The sequence below is a fragment of the Poromitra crassiceps genome (assembly GCF_964638095.1).
Source record: "Poromitra crassiceps genome assembly, chromosome: 5".
NCBI lineage: Eukaryota > Metazoa > Chordata > Actinopteri > Beryciformes > Melamphaidae > Poromitra > Poromitra crassiceps.
The window spans coordinates 33,421,591-33,444,885 of record NC_139642.1 but is presented as its reverse complement, the minus strand read 5'-3'; the positions used below and the strand labels follow the sequence as shown (position 1 = coordinate 33,444,885).

The 23,295-nt window shown below is 44.8% G+C and overlaps 1 protein-coding gene across 9 annotated transcripts in view; it reads right to left on the bottom strand.

Moving 5' to 3' along the window:
• Positions 1-23,295, bottom strand: part of dscamb (Down syndrome cell adhesion molecule b) — a 177,342-nt gene that overhangs the window by 147,421 nt on the left and 6,626 nt on the right. For all 9 annotated transcript variants that reach the window (XM_083637246.1, XM_083637248.1, XM_083637244.1 and 6 more), the window contains exons 2-3: positions 10,059-10,376; positions 9,342-9,488 (exon numbers count right to left, since the gene is read on the bottom strand). In XM_083637246.1, coding sequence (XP_083493372.1) covers positions 9,342-9,488; positions 10,059-10,376 — 465 coding nt within the window. The remainder of the gene's footprint in view (positions 1-9,341; positions 9,489-10,058; positions 10,377-23,295) is intronic.

Below are 23,295 nucleotides of genomic sequence, written 5' to 3'. Positions count from 1 at the left end.
GTATATATATATATATATATATATATATATATATATATATATATATATATATATGTATAGATATCTGTATATATATATATATATATATATATATATTATATATATATATATTATATATATATACACACACACACGCCCCTCCGTGGGTGTCTGCCTCGAGCACTAATGTCAACGTTCGTCGAGTTTAAACAGCCATAAAGTGCAGTTATTGCAGAAATCAACTCAATAACAACAATTAAACAAGTGGACGTTTGTGCTGAAATTCCATCAAGGCATTCCTGAGATATCGGGTTAATCAGCTAGAAAATGGCGTTCATGAGGTCACAGTGACCTTGAACTTTGACCACCAAAATCTACATGGTACAAGTTTGTGCTGATAGCAGAGACAATGGGATATTCTATTCCAAAGGATATGGTACAGTAAGAATATGGTAATACCATGGAAACAAACAAGGCTTCCTTTTACATTACAGTTTAAGCTTACTTATTGGGTAACTTGTGAGGTTTTACTTGATAACGTTTTGGAATGTACCTGGTACAAGTTTATAATTACTGGGTAAATAAATACCAGCTAATTATTGGGTAAATACCTGGTAGTTATCGGGGTTAATATCTGGTAAATACCTGGTTATTACCAGGTAAATACCTGGCCATTGTCAGGTAAATACCAGCTAATTATTGGGTAAATACCTGGTAGTTATCGGGGTTAATATCTGGTAAATACCTGGTTATTACCGGGTAAATACCTGGTAGTTGTTGAGTAAATATCTAGTAAATACCTGGTAACACCTGGTTTTTATGTATTTACTGTACCTGGTAACTACCAGGTAATACACAGTAAATACCTTGAAGTTACCAGGTAAATACTTGGTAATTAGGGGACTGTAAAAGGAAGGGTTACCAAGATGGACAAATAAAGAAGGGGGAAAAGAATGGGTTTAGCATTGTAGAAATGCACAACATATGAAGAGAACACCCCCCCCCCCTCCCCCGCGCAGACCATCTCTACTCTTCCTTCGCTTCTTGCTAAAAGGGTCTTGTCTCCTCCTCTCCCAATTCCCCAAACTCCCCTTCACACAGCACTCATATGTTGCAAATGCACAAAATGCATCCTTCAGCTTATGTTCCCATAATTCTCTCTGGCAGCACCGTGATTAATGCACACAAATATTGATTTTTTTTTCTTAGCTCCTGTTTTTTTTCTTTCTTTCTGCACCGAACCCCCCAACCCCCCCCCCCCACACACACACACACACACACACACACACACACACACACCGCACCACACCACTTCTCACTTGACAATATCACACATAGCACACTGTCACTCACTCACAGTCAAATGCACACGCACAGGTAACCTACTGTACATACATTCAAATGAAAATGCATCTGTATCTGTATCTGCACGCACGCGCACGCGCAGTCACACACACAAATAAACACTACCGGTAAAGCACCCCCCCCCCCCCCCCCCCCATCTCCCATAGTTTTCCAGCAGCTGTGTGTGAGTGGACTGGGAAAAGGGGTGCAGTGAAAGACAAGGGTCAGCATTTCACCAACTGCTGATCTGTGTGTGGGAGGAGGGGGGGAGGAAGGGGGTGGGGGGGGGGGGGCAAAATGATAAGCTGTGTTGTTTTCATAAGCTTTCACTGCAGGATGGGTGGAGTATAGCATACTGTACTGTACACAAACACATCCATACATCCACAGACGCACACTCGGGCACACAAACACACATGTATATATGGATACATGTGCAGGCACACACGCACACGCACACACAGACACATACGCACACAGAGACACACACACACACACACACACACACACACACACACACACACACACACACACACACACACACACAATAATAATAACTTTCTCAATTGCTTTGTGGTTACATGCAGGAATCGCACACTCCTTGAGCCATGACCCATTTTCCAGCCGCCACAACAGGATCAAGAAGCCATGTTTGTGTGAGAGAGATATAAATCTACAGAGAGAGAGAGAGAGAGAGAGAGAGATGGAGATTGAGGATGGAGAAAGAGAGAAAGAAAGAAGGAAGGGAAATGGAGAGAAAGAAGAGAAAGGGCTCAGGGCAATGGTGTGGCTAATGTGACGCAGTCTGTTGTTTACCGGGGAGAAAGGCTTGTGCCTCGCCCTCCTCTCCTCTCTCCCTATTCTCTCCCTCGCTTTCTCTCCTCTCTCCCCCATCCGACTCTCCTCCCCCTTCCTCCCCTGTAACCTGCCCTCTCCTCCTCTACATTTCCTTTCCTCTCCTCTTCACCACTTAAGAGCTTATTTCTACCGCTCTGCCCTCCTTTCAAGGTTGGCCTGACTTTGGGCGTGTTGAATTTACAGCCCTGTCTCCGCCTGCCTCTCGGTGCCCTCACTGTCAATCTCGGTGAAAAATGGAGGAGGTGGCACATCGCTGGCATGATAAATCCTCGCCGAGCGCTGATCCTGTGTTGACCAAAACACCTACAGTACAGTAGCTCCTTTGGAGGCATCCTTAACATTCCGGCGATGGAGCTGGTGGCTGGTTAAGACTGTGATTCTATTAGCAAGCAAACTGTTTAATTAGCTTCAATAAGCACTCACAAGAAGAAGCCACGAGAGGGAGAGGGAGCAGAATGCCAGAGTGCGAGAGGCATTTTCATCAGTTAAATGCTAAACAGTTAGGAAGTGGAACACATGAATGTGACTGAAAAATGTTTATTTTTTACTGATGCCCAGAGTATTGGATGGACCTATTTGCATAAAGCAAATAAAAAAACAGCTTTTTTCCATGCAGGAGGAAATTGACTGGGGCAGTGTGCCAAGCAGGTTATGCAATGATATGAGAAGAGAGGAGGGAAGGCCAATCGTCAAAGGCTTGTGGAGGAGAGGAGAGGAGGGGAGAGGAGAGGAGGGGAGGGGAGAGGAGGGGAGAGGAGGAAAGGAGAGGGGAAGAGGTGAAACAGGGAGGATGAGAGAAAAGAAAAAAAAGAAAGAAAAGGTAGGGAAATGATGAGAGGAAAGTGGAAGAGAGATGATCACTGATCTCCCTGATCTGTCTCTCATTCTTTCCAGTGTGAGCGCAACACGGAGCAGTGCAAACTCTACAGTAAGCTATGTCAGCATCTGGTATTGCTATTAGTGCCATATTTAATGTGTTACAAAAATAGTTGCTGTGTGTAAGCATCAACGATTTTAATAAACAATGCCCCTCTGTATCATTAGTGTGGAAGAAGTCAAGGAGAGAGAGCACAAAAAAGAAGGAATGAATAGTCAGGCACAGTTAAGAAGAGTGTGTGTGTGTGTGTGTGTGTGTGTGTGTGTGTGTGTGTGTGTGTGTGTGTGTGTGTGTGTGTGTGTGTGTGTGTGTGTGTGAGAGAGAGAGAGAGAGAGAGAGAGAGAGGTAGTAGTAATGGCTTATTATGGAGTCATCCCTCTCCAGCAGCCTTGCAGTAAGCCTGTGCCACAAAGCTTCCCGTCCTCCATCTCCAGCCTAATCTGCAGCCTGAAAAGATGAAAGGTCTGTGTGTTTGTTCCAAGGAGAAAGCCCTATCTCTCAACGCCAGCGGAGACTCCTCTACTCCTCTCCTTCTCTTCTCCTCACCTCTCCTCTACTCAGCCACTATAGGCACAAGCTCTCCATCCTGCTCGACCTGGTGAGGAGCTGTATGTGCAATGAATGTATCGCTGCAAAATGACCTTGCATGACCTTGCAAACAAGCCTGCTCTTCTGAAATATTGTGAAATGAGCACGATGTCTTCAAATGCAAATACATTCTCTGCGCACGAAAAATGAGAAAAACTCATTCTCCCATCTCGAAATGATGATGTAGCCTGAGTGAAGCCATCATTTTGGTTGTGGCAGGGTTTTTCTAATTTAATTTTGACTAAAACCATACCCTAACCCAGGGGTTCGCAACCTCTTTTGCTTGTGACCCGACATTGACGTCACAAAAATCTTTATTATCTTCTTCTAATGGCTTTCCAGCAGACTGGATGCCTTGTGGCACATTGCTGCCTCTCACAGAATATGAAACAAATTCCAGACTCGGGGCTCCGCCCCCTCCTCAATGCTCCTCCCTCCGGCCGCCTCGCTCTCCTCTTTGACCACCCGGACCTCTCGACCCTCGTGCCAGCGCACCGACCTCCCTCGCTGCTCGACGGCTTCCGCTTTGAATCCTGCTCGATCCTTCTTCTTCTTTTTGGTGTTTTATGGCAGTTGGCATCGTCAATGTTGCATTGCCGCCCTCTTCTGGATCCATCCATCCACCCTTTGCCTGCCGAGAGATGGCTCTCTTCTTCTTCGTCTTTGGTGTTTTATGCCAGCCAGCTTCCCCCACATCACCTCACCTCCTCCTTCAGGATTTATCCACCCACTGCTTCCCCCCATCCTGCCCCTCTGGTCCTCTTAGGTCTCTTCTTCTTCCTCCTCTTCTTCACAACCACACACACCTAAACTACCTCACACCCTACTAAACACCCCTGTATCCCTTACAAAAGCTAACAGCACAATTGCTCAAGTGACATCAGTGATGGCATGACTTTTTTCCTCACTTTTTTCACATGTGGCCTTAATCCTCTTCTGTAGTTTACAAATTGTGTGGTGTAAAAAAAAAAAAAAAAAAAAAAAAAAAAAAATCAGACGACCCCACTGGAATTCCAGGTGACCCCACTTGCGACCCCAAGGTTGGGAACCACTGCCCTAACCTTACCCAAATTGTTTCAGTTTGCCTAGCCTTTTTAGCTAAGGATTAAATCGGCTATAATCTTTTAACCGAATAATTTAACCGAAGTCGCTCTACTTGGCTACTTAACCGTTAGCTAACCTCTTCACGTGACAAGCAGGTGAAAAATGTATCCAATTCATGCTATATACTGTGACATAATCCAATTTGTGATATAGTTACATAATCCAATTTCGTGCTGGAGGAACATAATCTTCACATAATTTGTGTCCACAACACATAATCTGCGTTTCAGAGTTCTCATTTCAGGAACCAGACACAAGCAAAAAGCAGCAGGGTCTAACAACTGCACTACGTCACACACACACGCACGCGCGCACACACACACACACACACACACACACACACACACACACACACACACACACACACACACACACACACACACACACACACACACACACACACACACACACACACACACACATACAGTGCCACAGTGTGCCATTTGTTAGAGATTATACAGAGTCTACACTAACGATGTTCCTACTGTATATCCATAGAAAAAGAACAAATGGGACATAGTCAATATGATAGACAATGTAGTGTATGGTGTGAAATGGGTAACAATCAATACATTAAAGTTTAACTTACCCCCAAAACACTTTTCTTCAGCTTTTAACCAATATATATGGCTTTTGGGGTGGTATAGGATTCTGGTCAAAATCTCCACATTTGAGACAAATCTGTTACAATTTTACAAACCCCTATCATTTCAGCAGCAAAAGTGCCCTCTATGGGTTCAAACCTGATTTCTTTTGTGCCCTCAAATGAATGGGCGATTTGATACATCGTTACGTTACGATGGTATTTGCGCGAGCCCCACTCATGTGATTTTTTTTTCATGTGATTATTACTGTAGTTCACGCGGCGTGAGCCCTTTAACAGCAATGCATCATGTGTAATCGCCTACCGTGGCTAATGTTAGCGGCTAGCTAGTTACAGTATGTTACATGGCAGTAAAACGCCACTGAATGACCAAATTGATATAACTTTTAACCATTTCGAGTAACACTGTTTCCATACGGATCACCAGCGTTTGTTGTTTATAACGTGGCTGGCTATATTTCTAATGTTCTCTATCTATCTACTGTATCTCTGATACACTGAAAATACTGGGAAGCGGGCCATAGCGCCTCTGTCGATGATTTGATATGACAGTTCTGGGCACTGGCGTTGGCATTGGCCAATCCTGCCATGTTCCACCCCCAAATCGATTGTGTTCTGGTGCAAAGCGAGTGGGTTCCAGGCATACTGTAGGTTCCAGGACGAAACAGGCTCGAGCCAACTACGTTATCTGGAGCAGCGCAGTAAATACAATATTCCTGGAATGCGAGTTTAACTAAACAGTTACATGTCCTCTGCATTCTACATCAAATGAAGACATTACCGTTTGTTTTATTTGGTATGTTACATACTTATTGGCCAAGTTATATTAGTTATGGCCTAGGAATTCTGCCAGGGTAAAGAAGGGAGTATAGGCGGTCATCTTGCCTGCAGAGTTTTCAAATCAAGTAGAATACCGTTTTGCAAGAAATCTGGGGGGTCAGACCCCCTTTAAGCCGAATCGAGAGGTTAACTGCACATAACCACGGAATCCACGCCCGTTGCACAACATACATACAACATACAATGTACATATTGTACACGAGTGCGTGAGTCTCCAAGGAGAGAGCGAGGCCTTGGTGTTGTTTGCAGCCCAGTCAATAGGCACTGCACACACTGGTTTTGTTCTTGTCTGAAACCAAGGCCGCCTCATTACCAGGGCTCATAAGGAAAGATGAGACAAAAAGCTTGGTAGATGGGGAAACACAAAAAGACACAGCATCCCAGGCTCAGCCCTTTTCAAAAGCATGGCCACTTGACGCGCACGCATGCACGCACGCACAAAAGCAAGGAGATGCATTAGGCCCAGCATATGAAAGCCAGGCAGCAACATAGGATGCAGCCTCCTCCTCCCCTCCCTCCGCCCCCCCTCCCCCTCTTTCATCTCTCTATTAGCTCTGTCAATTGTTTCTCAGGAGCAGTGAGGAGGCGATTGGAGCCAGGCGTTTGAAAGCGCGTTGCTGCGAGATCCATTTGAACATGCGTGACGGGTTAATGGTATGTTAGCGGCAACGTTAGGGCCCGGTGAGCTCGCGCCGCGCTCATTCACATTGAAAACAGGCTGCTTCAAATGACTACTAAGCAGTCCTCATTCTGAGAGGTAATTCATATTGTAATTAACTTTTCAATCACAGCTTATTAATTAAGACAGGCCCTAGTCTGTACTGTAATTATGCATCTATTTTTGACCCTGATGTGAATCACTGGATATTCACAGATTTCGCGAGCCACGATCCAAGCGAGGTTCCTCTCTGCTTGCCTTGAACGCTACTGATCTAATGCAAATTTACACAATAATATGAAACAACTAAATGGTTTATAGAGGACACACACAATTGGTAGTGATAAAAAAAAAAAAAACATCCGTCAAGGTGTCCAAACTTTGTATGTTCAGTGGCATTAAGTGACATCTTCAGGCCGTTTCTCACTATTTTTCAAGAACAGCGAGATCTCATCCTGGTGACGCTGCGCTCCTGGTGCGGGGAATATCTTGAGTGTTGAGTGTTCTTCCTCACATTCTGATGCACAATAGAAGGGTAGGGAAGTGTGCTTGATGTTACCACTCCCAACAAAAAACAGACATTAATAATTTAGCGCGGCTGCGGGATAGCTTTATTCTTTTGTCCGTTGAGACTTGAGTCTTCTTTCATGAAGAATTGAAAAAAGAGAGAGGGGCTGGAGAAGGAGTCGGAAAACTAGGATGGGTCAAACTGCACCCAGTTGCCATTGTCAAGCCTTGTTGGTATCCTCATAGTGTCTCTCTCACACGCACGTGCACGTGCACACACACACACACACACACACACACACACACACACACACACACACACACACACACACACACACACACACACACACACACACACACACACACACACACACACACACACACACACACACACACACACACACACACACTTCCTCCTAACCCTTGCTCCTGGAGTAAACATACCCTCTCCATAACAGTCGGAGGTGAATCCGCTCATGCATCAGAATCCACCATCAAATATTTATCAGGGAGCAGCAGTGATTTTGACCGTGTGCTCATGCTCTTGACAGCACTCGCCTGCTGCAATACTTATTGGAGTAAACACGGACAATCCAATATCGTTGTTCTTTTGAACGCTTGCGAGAAGTCAAAAGAACGTGGGCAAGTAGACAATACAATCCATCAACATTTGGAAAAAGAAAAAGGAAAGGAAAGGGGTTAAAAAAAAAGGTTTTTGACTAAAGAGGAACGACTCAAACACCAAGGCTTCAAACGCTACAATTCTCACACACACATATCACGCCTACATGTTTTATTCAACGTCAAAACATTGGTCAAAGGACAATTTTCCATCTTGGAGAGAGACGTGGCGGTGATATGTCGGAGCGTTGTCTCCTCATTATAAAAATCTTTCTTCAACCATGGCTGAGATGAACATCATCTGTGAGTCTCGTCTACATGACTCTCATTTCATTTACAGAACATCATCACATCTGCACGCTCCCGTATTGGCCCGCTCTCGGCGGCAGCTAGCGGCGAGTAACTGGAGTAACCTGGAGTAAACAAGTCGCTGGTATGGATCAGAGGAGAGTAACTGGAGTAACCTGGAGTAAACAAGTCGCTGGTATGGATCAGAGGCGAGTAACTGGAGTAACCTGGAGTAAACAAGTCGCTGGTATGGATCAGAGGACACATCATGCATGCTCGAGCAGATGCATTTAAGTGCCACCAAAACGCCGTCCCAGATTCTGCCCTCAGTCAAATGACACCAAGTGCTCACTTACAGGTCCCTGAACGCCTCAGTGTGACGCTAAATCAGCCAGTACATGGAGCAATCAAACAGATAAGCATCCCATTTCACTTCAGTACAGATTCTACCTGCAGAACATTCTGCTTTCATGCATGCTCACGCTCGGCCATTGGATTCAACCAAGGAGGGTAACTAGGTCAATGATGCTATGTCAATTGCTCCACTTTACCCCTTGCTGGAGTCCAAAATGGAGTTGGCTGAGGTGGAGGGTAGAGAGGAGAGAGAAGGCAGGACTCGGCTCGACGATTCAGTGTGACAGATAGCAACATCCTGTGGCTAGGATGGGGCCGCGGAGCTGCAGAGCCCCAGTAATGGCCGACCACCACAGTAAACAGGGGAGAGGACGGGGCCGCGCGGAGCTGCAGAGCCCCAGTAATGGCCGACCACCACAGTAAACAGGTGAGATGAGTCACAGTGAAACAGAACAGAGTGTCCAAAGAGCACAGAGCCGAGCAGGGAGGGTGCTGAGAGAAACACATACTTTTCCCTCCATCAAACATTTCACTGTTCTGCCACTAAAAACACCTTACTTTGTATTCTGTGAAAATATAAATATGTACAAAGGTACAAAAAAGGCCAGCCATTTTTTGTATTGGCACTGGCAGTTTACCTTTACATTAGACATGATGCCTGTTCTTAGTATGTATCAAATTATGGATAAAGTATTGTATCTAAAAATTGTTTGTCTTACCTGAGCTGAGTGAGACGGTGTCTTTCTCCCATGATACGACAGTGACGTAGGCCTCGACAGAAGCCGGGATAATGCACTTGAAGACGGCTACATTGCCTCTCATCGCCTTCTGGTCGGCCACTCTGACTGTGTAGGGTTCCCGAGAAACTGAAGAGGATGAGAAGAGCAAAATGATGACTCGATGTACGAGGAGCCTCGTTCAGAAGATGCCTTTGATTTTATTCTAGACTTTTTTTCTCTCTGGGGTCAGAGGTTACCTACCGTAGGTAGAGAGTTGACCAGCTCATCTAGAATCACATCATTATTACTGTAGATTTCAGTGTCCATTTTGATTAAGCAAATGTGTCTTTTATTTAATTTATTTTGAAAGAAAGTTAGGCACAACAAATGTAAAACTTTTAAAGGCAACATAGCTTTGGATTAAATTTGGCCATACGCACAAAATCTGTGTTTAGGAAACTTGAATGAGGCTTGAGTTAAATAGATTACTGGAAGGATATATACTGCTACTGGTCGATCTACAACAATACCTTTGACATTATTTTTCATTTGCTAACACTAACGTCTCGCGCTAATTGCCTAGTGCGACCGCTGCGGGGAAATTAGCAAAATATGGGCCCATGATGACTACTCTCTACATCTATTCCTATCACTACCACTACACTACTACTACTACTACTCTACTCCTGCTCCGCCAAGCCTCCTCTGTGGACTCACCAGCCTTGATGTGGACATCCTGACTCCTAATCTTGCCCGAGGGGTTCTCGGCGGTGCAGTAGTATGTGTTGTCATGGATCAGCTTGCTGAAGCTGGACGGCAGGAAGTTGAAGATCTGGAGGGTTCCGTTGGGGTGGACGTGGCGGATGCCAGGGACATCGTAGATCTCCTCGCCGGTGGCCAGATACCAGCGCAGCGAGGCGGGCGGCGCGCCCGCAGCGGGGCAGGGCACCGAGGTCCCTGTGGTGCTGGCAAATACTACCTCTTGCAGAGATGCATTGACGAAGTATAAGCTGGAATGTAGGTCCTCACTGAAAACTGCAAGAGGAGACAGAGGAGATGTTTGTGGTTATGACGTGTACTATCTATAACCTTGTTTTCAAGTTTCTATTGTTGCCCATTCATTTATTGATGTTTCATGGTCTCTGAAGCACTTGAAAAACTGCTATGTAAATACAGTTTGGAATTAAGAGCCTGAACGTAGGCCTTGACTGAAATGTGCACCAGAGGGAGGAAAGAAAGAGGAGACCTTGGAATTAGAAAACGCCATCTGGCATCTTGGTCAAAAATAAGCTTTTCATATAACATTGATTGGTTGAAGTTAGATTTCTGAAAATGTTTAATAGGGCAAAATAAGCAAAAGGAGAATAAATATATAATAATAATTATGATTCCAAGCTCACTGAGAAGAGATACCGACAGAAGATATTTAATGTGATGGTTAGAATGTGCCAATACAAATAAACAATAATAAATTATAAAAAAATTAATTAAAAATAAACAGTTATAAAAAAGACAAGAGTTTCAGTGTTTAGGCAGATCCATTTCAGTTACAGTATTCTGCATAAAAAAAATCAAATGCTTCAGCTATGGGACTTGATCAGTGATTTTGAATTCATCAATGTATCCCCATCCCTGGGACCTCAGGAACATTACATTAACATAAACTACTATCAATTATGAAATAAGGTCAGTTGCCCTGATTATGCTCAAGCATTGATTCCAGCCAGCATCAAAGTAACGAGAATGATGTTAAATACGGTACGGTTTGTGCAGAGCCTCCTCTAGAGGGAAGGAGGGTCAAAAATGACAACGCAGGACCAATTATCTTCAGCTCAGTGGAAATCATTGGCTGTTTGATTTCTGAGTGATGCAGCTTATACATAATAATGTATGCATGTGTGCGTGTGTGTGTGTGTGTGTGTGTGTGTGTGTGTGTGTGCATGTACTGTGTGTGTGTGTGTCTAGTGTAGCTTGCCATCTCAGGCTGGTGACGCCCAGAGGCTCTGCACTAAATGGCTCACAGTGGCACTGGCAGCTGGCTGGACTCTCCCTGGGGAGAAAACATTTTAGCACTTCATAAATTCCTAACAAGGTTTCAGATTGCAGCCGTTTCCATCCCTTTCTCTGCTTCTGCAGCTCTAACCCAGCAATGAGACACTCCAGCGACATGCTCTCACACACACACACACACACTGACCATGACACTGACAGACACACACACACACACACACACACACACACACACACACACACACACACACACACACACACACACACATGCACAACATGCATTTGTAACTAATGAGGGGTACCCATTTAAAATTATTGGCACATAAATGGTGAAAAGTGATTCCGAACGTATGTTTTGATCTCCTATACCAATTTAGCTTTGTTTTTAAAACACTCAGTGGACAAAATATTAGGTTACTGTAAATCCTCTAATATTTGCCGGAGCCTTTATTTACTGAACCGCAGCGAGTAGCCGACCAGCCGGGCCTTTACTGGAGGCAGGCTTATATTAGAGACAGGCAGCCCCCTTGCTCGGATCACGCCCATTTTCAAACTCGACCTTCATTTGTATGTCAAGTACATACCTGTAAGGTTTTGTGATTGCATTTTGACGCTATCGTGTTCGCAAAATTGTGTGTGTGTGTGGGGGCAGTAGCCCCCTTGCTATTGGCCACCTTGTTCATATCACACGCATTTTCAAACTCAAACTTCATTTTGGTGTCATTTTGGTGTTTGCGATCTGATCGACCAAACCACCTCTGGAGGTGGTCATTGTGGCCACATTGAACACAATGTAAATGCAATGCGTCCTCTCAAACCACATACGACAACAGTCACTGATGTTCTTCTGCTGGGCTACACTATGGAGCTTGCCTGATCTGATCGCAGTCGGATCTCAATGTGGACACTGGAGACACATTAATACCAGGTGTAAATGCAATCATGTTACTGTGGTCAAGAATTATCTGATTGCAATCTGATCACAGAAAACGCACGTTAGTGCCAGGTGTAAATGGCCTCTTAGTGTAAAGAATTACCGTACAAGTACCTTTTAACAACATGTTGATTGTTTATACGTAGGGTTATCTCAGCTACCATCAACCAACTGATCAAATCTACTGTCTGTAACTGTGCATTACAATTGACGGCAACCATTATGTGCAATTCTATATAGTCAAGGGGAATGAAAATAGTTTACCATTTAGTCAAGTCTAGTCAAGTTTATTTGTCTAGCCCTAATTCACGAGCTTGTCTCAGAGGGCTTTACAGAGAATAGCTATGTCGAGCTAAGCGCTAAGCGCTAAGCGGGAGAGAGTGATGAATACAGAAAACATTATGCTATTTAAAGCAGCTACAGGAAACTTTCACTTGGGTTAGGGTTAGTGTTTACTGTAGCGGCGCCTGTGGACAAAAGTGGTACTGTTCACCTGGAACGAAAATGAATTTCCTGAACACCGAGGCTCCTCCTGCTGTCTCCACTGGGCTGTCTGAGTCACGGATAGGCCAGGCAGTGCAGGCAGGGCTTCTCTGAATCAGAGAGCTTCCACCCTATCTGTCTGTCTGTCTGTCTGCCTGTCTGACTGTGTCTGTCTGTCTGACTCTGCCTGTCTGTCTGACTGTGTGTGTCTGTCTGTCTGTCTGACTCTGCCTGTCTGTTTGACTGTGTCTGTCTGTCTGGCAGGCCAGGCAGGGCTTCTCTGAGTCAGAGAGTCTCCCCCGCTGTTTTATTTACTGCATAAGGTTGACGTCACTGCTTCATTCACCATCCGTAACAAAACATGGACGTAACACGTGACGGGCAGCACACAGGCATTTTAGATAACAATATAGAAATCACTGCTCTCCTCGCCGATGTTCTCATTTGCTGTTGTAGGTATGATGTGAGATTTAGACTTCAGAAGCAGTTGGAAATTCCTTGTAGCTGCTTTGATATTTAACTTGCTTCTGAAACCTGGTACGTCTTAAGCTGGAATTACTCTATGCTTGACGTTTGGACTGTCGCACGGAAATGACAGACACGGAATCCTGACGAGAAAACGTGTGGAGCGGGAGTTTTCTGCCCAGCCACGTCCGCGTAGTTACAAAGTTCGGGGTGTGCACGGTACGCGGTCTTCGCGGATGCGTCGGGGACTGCTCCCTAGTCCGATACCTCACGAGTCCGACGACACCTCATGGTTTTGGGTTAGGGTCTGGGGGAGGTTAGGTTTAGGCGTGGGGGTGGGAGAGGTTAGGTTTTGGGTTAGGGTCTGGGGGAGGTTAGGTTTAGGCGTGGGGGTGGGAGAGGTTAGGTTTTGGGTTAGGGTCTGGGGGAGGTTAGGTTTAGGGTTAGTGAAAAACGGGGAATATAGAACCCGGGGAACATAGAAGCCGGGGAACATAGACATGATCCCCTGTCCAATGCCTCTTTTTTCGGACTTGTGAGGTGTCGGACTCGTGAGGTATCGGACTAGGGAGCATGCACCGATGCGTCAAGCACAATTCACATTGGATTGAAGGACTTTTCAGTGCAATTTTTTACACTTTGCAAAGTCATGCTGTGGGCTGGATTGGACCCTTTGGCGGGGCGGTTCTGGCCCCCGGGCCATATGTTTGACACCCCTGACTCAAGAAACCCCGACGCGGCACGGTAGGAATGAGCACTGCCAGTTCAGCGGGCGTGGCGAGGGACGCTAGAAAGGAGCGCGTGCAGCCGCTCTGCTTCTAGTATTCAATAATCTGTTGAAATCACCTTACTCTCACTTTGCTAGATAACTTGCCAAATGTAAATGTTAAACACAGTTTCAGAGAGGGAGAGTTTCGGCACACAGAACACGAGATGGAACGTTAGCCAAACTAAAAAAACAAGAGTGTAGCTAAATGTAGGTTATGCCTTTTTCTCTTTCACCTAGTGTACACTATAGTCGTTACAGGGTCTTCAGACTACACACGCCTGTGCTTTTGCTAACTAATGCTAACTTTTCTTTGCTCACAACTATCTATCTATCTAGTGAGTGGGTATGCTCAGCTGGCAGTGGAGGGGACCTGTTGTCCGCCTCCTTCCTTAATGGCTAACAAAGCACAGCGGAGCTCGCTCAGCTTTAGCCTCACAGATGAATAAACATGCCAGTGACATGCAGCCAGCTCAGCCGCTGCACACACGACAGGCCACAGGGGTGAGTCATCCACCCCTCCCCACACACACACACACACACACACACACACACACACGAACACACACACACACACACACACACACACGCAGGAGGAGGTAGATCCTAGAGACTGACAAACAGTATGACGCCCAGGGACACCTCCCCGCTTTCCACCCTTCTGTTCATTACAGGTTGATTAGGTCTTTGATTGAAGTCTTACAGTCAGCCAGGCTTAATCTGCTCTCCGAATGAGAATTACAGCAGACATTTTCTCATGTGAATGAATCATTGATGATCAGCTTAGTGGAGTGTAGGCTATGCTTTCTCTGCCACTTGGTCCAGACACCAATCTTGGGTCGAATAGCGTTTGCTAATAATTCTGCTATCAGCTCACATCCAGCTCAGTCATTTCAAACTGTGAAAAATGTGGTTCGTGATATCATTCGCGTTCAATTATTTCATTCAGATTCATTCATATTTTTAGATGCGTTTAGGTTGTTGGATTTTAAACGAAATCCTCCAACTGAATTGGTTGAATTGACGCTGATCCTCATGTGAATGAGCAATATTTACAGTCTGCTGCACCTGTGAGAACCATATAAAATAAGACTGCATGAATTTCTCAGAGGATGTTGCAGAGCACTGAACGTTTCTTACTTACTTGAATAAAATAAAAAATGTGTATGTTTTGGAGAAGAATGTTTACGCTCTCAACAGAGGGACCTTATACTGTATACACTCCTGTACAGTATCTTATATCAAAAGGTTTTTGCCAATTTGAATCTTTTAAAATGTGTTTGGATACTGTGCTGCGTTCTCAGTGCATCTGTGGCAATGGCCCAGATGAAAATAATACATCAAAGTCATATTAAATTCTGATTCATTCTCTTTTTCCAGCTGGCACAGGGAGTATCAATCTTCTCAGTGCTCTGTTGATAATACAGGCTGGAGCCTTGAGGGGGGGGATCAAACCCCACCTGTTCATGGACCGTGCCCAAGGTTAGTCAGAAAGAGAAACACTTTGAAATCATGCATGTCCATATTTTAAATCACACCTGCATTATTGATGTTGTATTCAAGACGCATTGTCTTTGTGTGTGAGATGTGAAATGCAGTGGCTATTATTCCAAATATACCCTTGTTCAAATTTGGATCATTATTGTTGTAATGTGTCAGCAAAATACTTTGTCTGAGATACAGATGTGATGACATGTTCAACATGGAGAGGAATGGAGAAAATAAAGAAAGAATTTGCAAAATAAGTCACTTAGAAATCTAAAACAATTCTTGCCTTTCCTCGCCAAAACAAATTCAAGAAAGCTCATTGAGAGATGTAACTCCCAAACATCAAAGTTTTCAGCAAATATAATTTATGTACTAGTTAACTGATACTAAAAATGAAAGTTCCAATGCTACAATAGCAAATGGCTGGAGAGAAGTAGATCAAAGGAGCGTTTAGACGCTTGGAAAGCTCACATTCTGTGCAAGCATGGAAGAAATTGGATTAGGATTTACACGGGGCTGTTTTGATATTCGTCTATTTCAGATATGAAAAGCACAACTCAATTTAGACTGGCTGAGTGATAGCGAGATTGATTTAATTAAAAACAGAAATTTACTTTAGTCGTGCCGTGCATATCACTGCACGACTCGTTTTCCTAATTGACTAAGCTCTTGAGTCAGACCACAAATGGAACATCGCCCTGCAAGACCCCACAAAGAGCACCATGTCACGCCCCAACAACTGGCCTCGGGGCCCGACCACTTACTACATCGCCCGAGAGGAAATCAGTAATTGGCATAATTTTTCATGAGCTCAACCGTAAAGGTGAAATAAATGACACTGTTCAATAATGCATTCTATGCATCTATAATTGACTCTGATTTTTCTCTGACAGGATATCTTGAGGGAGGAAGAGAAGAAAGGGAAAGGCTGTTTCACTTGAACCTGTCTTTTCTGGTTCTGGTAGAAGAGCGAGAATGACAACATATCCTTGACATATAATATTTAAAACCCCTGAAACATTATATCAGTATAGTACAGCTTTTTCACATTTATTTAACCAGGGAAGCTTAGCTGAGAGAATGTGTGCTATTTTTTTACCTGCAGCACCATGCTGCACATTGTGTACAATAATACAGTTAAACACATTGACAGCTGAGTTCTGCCAAAAACAACCACAGTCTTCTACTGTGGGCCACTGAGCAGATACTGGAGAAGTTATGAGTGCATTGTTTTGCTCAATGGCAACTTGGCATTGGTGTTCGAGGAACGGTAGAGTGCCATTGTCATCGCTTAGATTTTCAGTTTGAGTAGCGGTATTTTAACCAGCAACCTTCTGTTCATAAGACTACCAGTGCTACAGTATGTGTACAATGTGTTTACAGCTCTAAATGGCAGGGCTTCAGGAGTGCTGAGCTGACAACCACACACACACACACACACACACACACACACACACACACACACACACACACACACACACACACACACACACACACACACACACACACACACACACACACACACACACACACACACAGTATATTTGACTATAGTGGATGGCTGCTAACACTATTCTTAGACAGCAGAGCAAACCATCATGTTGATCTGCAGTCTAACCTAATGTTTCGTAATCAACTGCACTGAGTGCCGCATTACAATACATTACATAACTGAGAGTTACTGTAAATACATAAGTGCTGGGGATTCTTTTTAAACAGGATGATTAAATACAATATTACTTATGTAAACTGTAATAGGCTAAGCTAGATGTAATTTGCTTCACAAAATGGCAACGGTAATCTACTGTTAATTTGGTCAATATTGAGAGGCTGACAGTTTTGTCTTCATGGAAAATGACAAGAATGATTGTAACTGTAGTGCTGTGATTAAACTTCTCACAGTATTTATAGCCTGGCGATCCACCATTTAAAATACAAATTGAGGAAGCAGCAGCCCATGTAATGTTGTTACTGTACAATATGAGAAACAACACCTATGGTTCAGCATCATCACAAGGCTGTGCTCCCTCACACACAATAGAGCTGATCAGTTGACAGGGTGTAACCAACCATGGCAGGGTGCTTTCAGAGCCAGTGGGGCGCTTCATTTAAGTCAACGTGCAATCAATGCTGATGGGAACAAGCAAGCAGCAGGCAAATAGATGAATTCGCTAACTGCCTCTTTGCTGCATCCCAAGAAGGGAGAAGTTGCCCCAAGGCTCCAACGTAGGATCACCTTCCCAATCTGGAAGTCACACCTCGCCTCGGTCATTATGACCCCTGATCAACGCATGTGAAAGCCACATATGGCTGGTTTGATTTTTTTTACTCCCTAAGTGTCTGCTAGGTCCATGGTCACAGTGTTACCTACTGGTAACCAGTGACATCCCATTAAACCTCATTCCATACTCATGGATCTTCTTCTTCCATGCAGTCTGCTTTTTCATGGGCACACTGTGACAGAAGAAGAAGAGAGAACAGTAGAGAACAAACAAGAAAGAGAAAAGGGGGCATCAGAGAGACAGAGGGATTGATTCGGCTTCCCATATTTCAGAGGGCACTCGTGTTGCATCTGTTGAGCGAGCAGAGCCATTGTCTGAGTTGTCATCGCCGCCGCGACGGGGGGACTCGACACGGCGGTGCCACGGTGCCACCGGGTGCTTCACAGTGACAGCGTGACAGCAGGAGCCCTGGGTAATTAAAGCAGCTCTCCGCTCTGTGCCCTGAGGCCAAGTCTGCCTGGGACCCGGAGATCAGACCTGGCTCCCTCACATTCTAGTCTGCCTGGGACCCGGAGATCAGACCCGGCTCCCTCACATTCTAGTCTGCCTGGGACCCGGAGATCAGACCCGGCTCCCTCACTTTCGAGACACACCGTAGCCAAACAGCGACTTTCCACCTTTACAAATCCCCATTCCTCCTCTATGGGTTTATGTATAGCAGTATTGGTATGAAGCAGGTTCACATGTCCTACAGTTCATTGAGATCAAGCAGAATTCACTGGCTGGATTGATACAGCATGCTAAAAACGCGGTGCATTACCCAATTTGATTTTTCTCTCTCTCTCATATACAGCATAATACAGTAATGAAAACGTCAGATCTAAATCAAAAGGCTGAAAATCATTTTTGACCAAAGTAAATCTAACCATTTTAAATTAGCTGAACCATTTTTTCCGGCTGCCAGGAATCTGAAGAGGAGGTATAGTGGCGGGGGGGTTGTGAGACAGGCAGACGGCAACCAGCCGGGACCAGGCGGTCCAGTGTGAGTAAGCATTCCCCCTGATCTGATCTGCCCAGAGGCAATACACCATGCACACAAGTTAAATGACTGTCTCCCAATTTGCTCTCATGAATATTAAGCGGCGCTGTGACAGTAGAGAGGGCTGGCTGTACGCAAGCTGCTGATCCACACCGACACATCTGTCCTCTGATGTCTGGGAGGGGCGGGCGGCGCCAAAACGAGGCCCCCACCACAGATGAGCCTCCTCCCCGCTGGTCTATTTCCATGTCTTAAATGGGCCAGAGTGGCTGTCTGTCTCATTAAGGGGAAGAAGAGACCCTGTCTGTCTCATTAAGGGGACGAAGAGACCCTGGACTGTTTCTCAGTGGGTAAAACTCAGCGATAGAGACATTGATGTCTAAATTATGCTGCTATGCTGATGAGTGCAGCAGAGAGGATCCGATGAGGGATTACACTGTAGCAAACTATAGCAGCTCCCTCTGCTGCTGCCAATGATGAATCAAAACTACCAGCACAAATCTGATATTGCTCTGTGATGTAACAAGGTTACCAGAAAGTGGAGGAAAAGCCATGTCCGTAAAGTAAACAAAATATAAAAAAAAATACTTTCAAAGTAATGGCTATCTATATTGGTGTCTTTTGAGACTCAGTACATTCATGAATCAAGTTTATTCTTACTACATATTGAGTATATTCATGAAGCATTGCAAATACTATATCAATCATGTGAAAATAATATATAATTGTATATTGTATTTTGTAGCCTATGCAATTAGAAGCAACTTCCCACAGCTTACCAACACCTGAAATCTTACTGATGAGAATTATTCCTAATTTCTCCAAGAATCGAGGTTAGCAGCACTGTGGTATTAGTTGCTTCTGAACAGCCTAATTAACAAGAACAAATACACACATCCCTACACACATACACACACACACACACACACACACACACACACACACACACACACACACACACACACACACACACACACACACACACACACACACACACACATATATTTATATAAATATAGACTGTATACACTAGGCATCCCGCACACTACGCACGCTCACCTGCTGCGTGGCCTCGCCCGCAGCTCAGCTACTGCGTGGCCTCGCCTGTTCTATTGCACAGCACACATTTTCTCAACTTTGCATCACTACCCGCCCTGCAGCTCGACCACTGTGGGGGCTCACTTGCTCTTATGACATCACTGATGATGTCACAATGCCTATGACATCATCAGTGATGTCAAAATGCCTATGACATCATCAGTGGCACAAAAATTGAAACAGAGAACAGACAGAGATCTGATTACCCACAAATGCATGCAAACACTGCTGAATGGATACATCTCCTTATACAATCTAATAATGATATCGAGGTTATCACAGGCACTAGAAACATAGCGAGTTGCGGCCCACTCACAGCCACACTGCGTGTGATATATTGTTCAATTTAATAAAAATAAATTTCAATAAACGGGTGTGGAGATAATGAGCTGCCTTGTTAATAGGTTACACAATTACTCTGACGAAAACATTTATGTCAAAACATTGTTATAGTATATTCATGGAGAAAGTACTACTACATTGAGGCTGTGAGTGTGCAGCGAAAAGCTGTGTTTTGCTGTGGCCAGCAGCACCTCAATAATCCAGCAGTGTCTTTGTCATTATCACAGGCAGTATATTTTACATGATGTGTACAGTTCAGCCGGTGCATTCTAGCTGAGTCAGTCTGCCCACAAATAGTTTGATTACGCTTCTACTGCTTGTAAACATAAGGAACGCCTTACCTATTAAGACTCTATTTTGTAATTTATTATTATAGTCCAGAATGTCTGATTGTGGCTTTAGTGGACATAATCTAATGGCTTCCAAACTAATCTAATGGTGAGCATACACTGTCTGTCTTCTTGTAACGTGATTAAGCAGCAGATTTCTCAGGGATGGCTGTTGGCAGAGGCCTCAGCTCTCTGCTATGTTGATACATACACCAGTTAGACAAGTGGAGACACTACCTAGTGGACAACCAACCTTATTATGTCACCAAGCATTAAGGTTAAGGGCCTTCAAACATGGCCGCTGTTGATGGTATCTAAACATGACTGCGGTCCACCTGCATGGCCGCTAAGGTCACAAAATGTCCAGGTTTCAGTGGACTCTAGCCACAACACGAGATGCTGCTGGTGACCTGACAGTAACGGCCACTTGCCTTCCAGGATCCGATTCCACTACACCATCTTGTGTATCACTGTGACAGACTTGAAATGGAGACAAAGAGGATTTATTTAAGAGGATTATTTATACTCTGAATTATTAGCTAGTGGCCTCATCCTGATTGGTGCTAATGACAACCACAAGCTCAGTTCCATCCCTCGCCATGCTACAGGCAGCGCCTCATTTCATGACACAGGTGTAGAAAAGTGGAACAAACTACCTCACAAAATACAAACTATTCTCCAGGGGGTTTGAAAAAAATAGCTGAAAAAATGATTGCAAACTACAGCAGAAATATGGCGGAGGGCAGACCAGAGAGGTGTTTTCTATATTGTGGTTGCCAGTGGATTTAAATTTCCCATCTTTGTATACGGTTTCATACATTGATTCATTGAGTGTATCAGCGGATATTTTCTGGATCAGCCAGATCCAGGTATATACATTTAATTAATCAGCCCCTTCCATTTTCTTGTGCACCATTTTTATTTTTGCATCTTCTGCTTAATGAGCTACGGGCCTTAATTGTGCCACCAGTGCAAGTGTTCCCGTTTATTCTAGCCGATTGCTGATCTGTTCTGTATCTGCGCTCCTCTGAGCACCGCACCAATATACCACAGCTGGTAGTGTTTACACCCAAATAATAATAATAAATAATAATGTGTCATTATCAGACCATGGCATTCCTTTGAAGACAGACCAGTTTTTGCCCAAGAAGACGTCTGTGACCAGCAGCTGGTGAGATGTGTTAGCGTTGGCTGTGACAGCAGCTGGCTCCTCTCATTCTGCTAGCTCTGCCTGCCATTATCAGCCCCCCACACCCCTTTGAGCTGCTACTGCCGCTGCCTGCGTGCCATGCTCATTATAATACTCCAGACTCATTTGACCGTCTTTATGGACTTATCATATTAAACATTTATCGCCAGCCATTTCCCTAAACCAAGCATGTTTATTCAACACTTAGGGGACCACAGCAGGGCTCCTTTCAGCAGCCGCTTCCCCCACTACCCCTCCACCCCCCCCCCCCCCACTCCCTTATTTCCCTCCTTTCCTCTCCCCTCCATCTCTCCTCCTCCTTTCCCCTCAGCCCCCAGCTTGCTTTATTACTACACCCTCCCTCTCCCCACGCCGCTGCCTGAATAAAAAGGAGAGGTATTTTTGTACACCATTCCTTCCCTCTCCTCTCCTCTCTTCTCCTTTCCTCTCGGGTCATCCTCTCCTCCCCGTGTGCTAGAGAGGCAACAGGGGACGCGTGCTGTGCGAAGCCAGGCAGCCAAGCAGACGCAAATGTATTCCAAGCATTTAGTACTTTGGATGAATCGAGTTTTAATTTAATCATCTGATCAAACACTAATTAGCATAATCACTTGTGGGGACGGATGGGCCAGATAGAGAGGGAGAGCAACACATAATAGACCTCATCCTGGCAACAGTCTATGGGGACACTTAGCAACATGTAAACAGCTACGCGCTCCTCGGGAGGCGTGCGAAGCTCCGTCCAAATTACCTGCCTTTGTACGAATAATAGATCCAATTTCTCTGGCTCCGACAACAGCGCTTTGCCTGGAAAATGATCTATTCGCCGGTGGACTGCCCTACAATCGAACACGCTGCTGCCAGGCCCTATGCCCTTTTCTTTGATCTTGGACAAGATGGCTTACTGCAGCATCACACCTTGGTGTGAGCGGAGGAGGTCGGGGAATTCTAGGAATACCACAAAGTGCTAGGAGTATTGACGATGCACTCAGTCTCACACCAGGCCGAGGGATCGATGAGCCGCTGGAAGGACATAAATCAGACTCCTGTGGCTCCATTCCATGTCACACCCTAACCCCCCCCCCCCCCCCCCCCCCAACCACCCAGCTCCCCAATTAAACACACGCACGCAAACGTGCTCACACACACACGAACACACTCGCAAAACCACGCACCCCACACACATATACGTACTAGCAAAATAAACACAAGCAAAAACACAGTAAGGAACCCACTTACGCATCACACACACACATGCATGCACACACTCACACACCTTACCTCAACTCCAACAAGATGACAGCGCTTTAAAAATGGCCAGCTAAAAATAACCGCCACTAACTTGGTCTTAAATCTTAGCATCTGTGCCAGGTTTAAAAATAAAGAGCAGTGTCGAGAAACCAAGCTGGACCCATTTGTCTTTCTGTCACTCTGTCTATCCAGCTCTGCCTCCTCCGTTATCCCTTAGCCTACTTTACTATTTGGACTATGCAGCATCAGAGGCATGCAGACTGTGATGGTGAAACACCTGAAAATGCATTCACAAATAATCGGATTGGGAAGTCTACCTGCAATATACAGTTATAGCA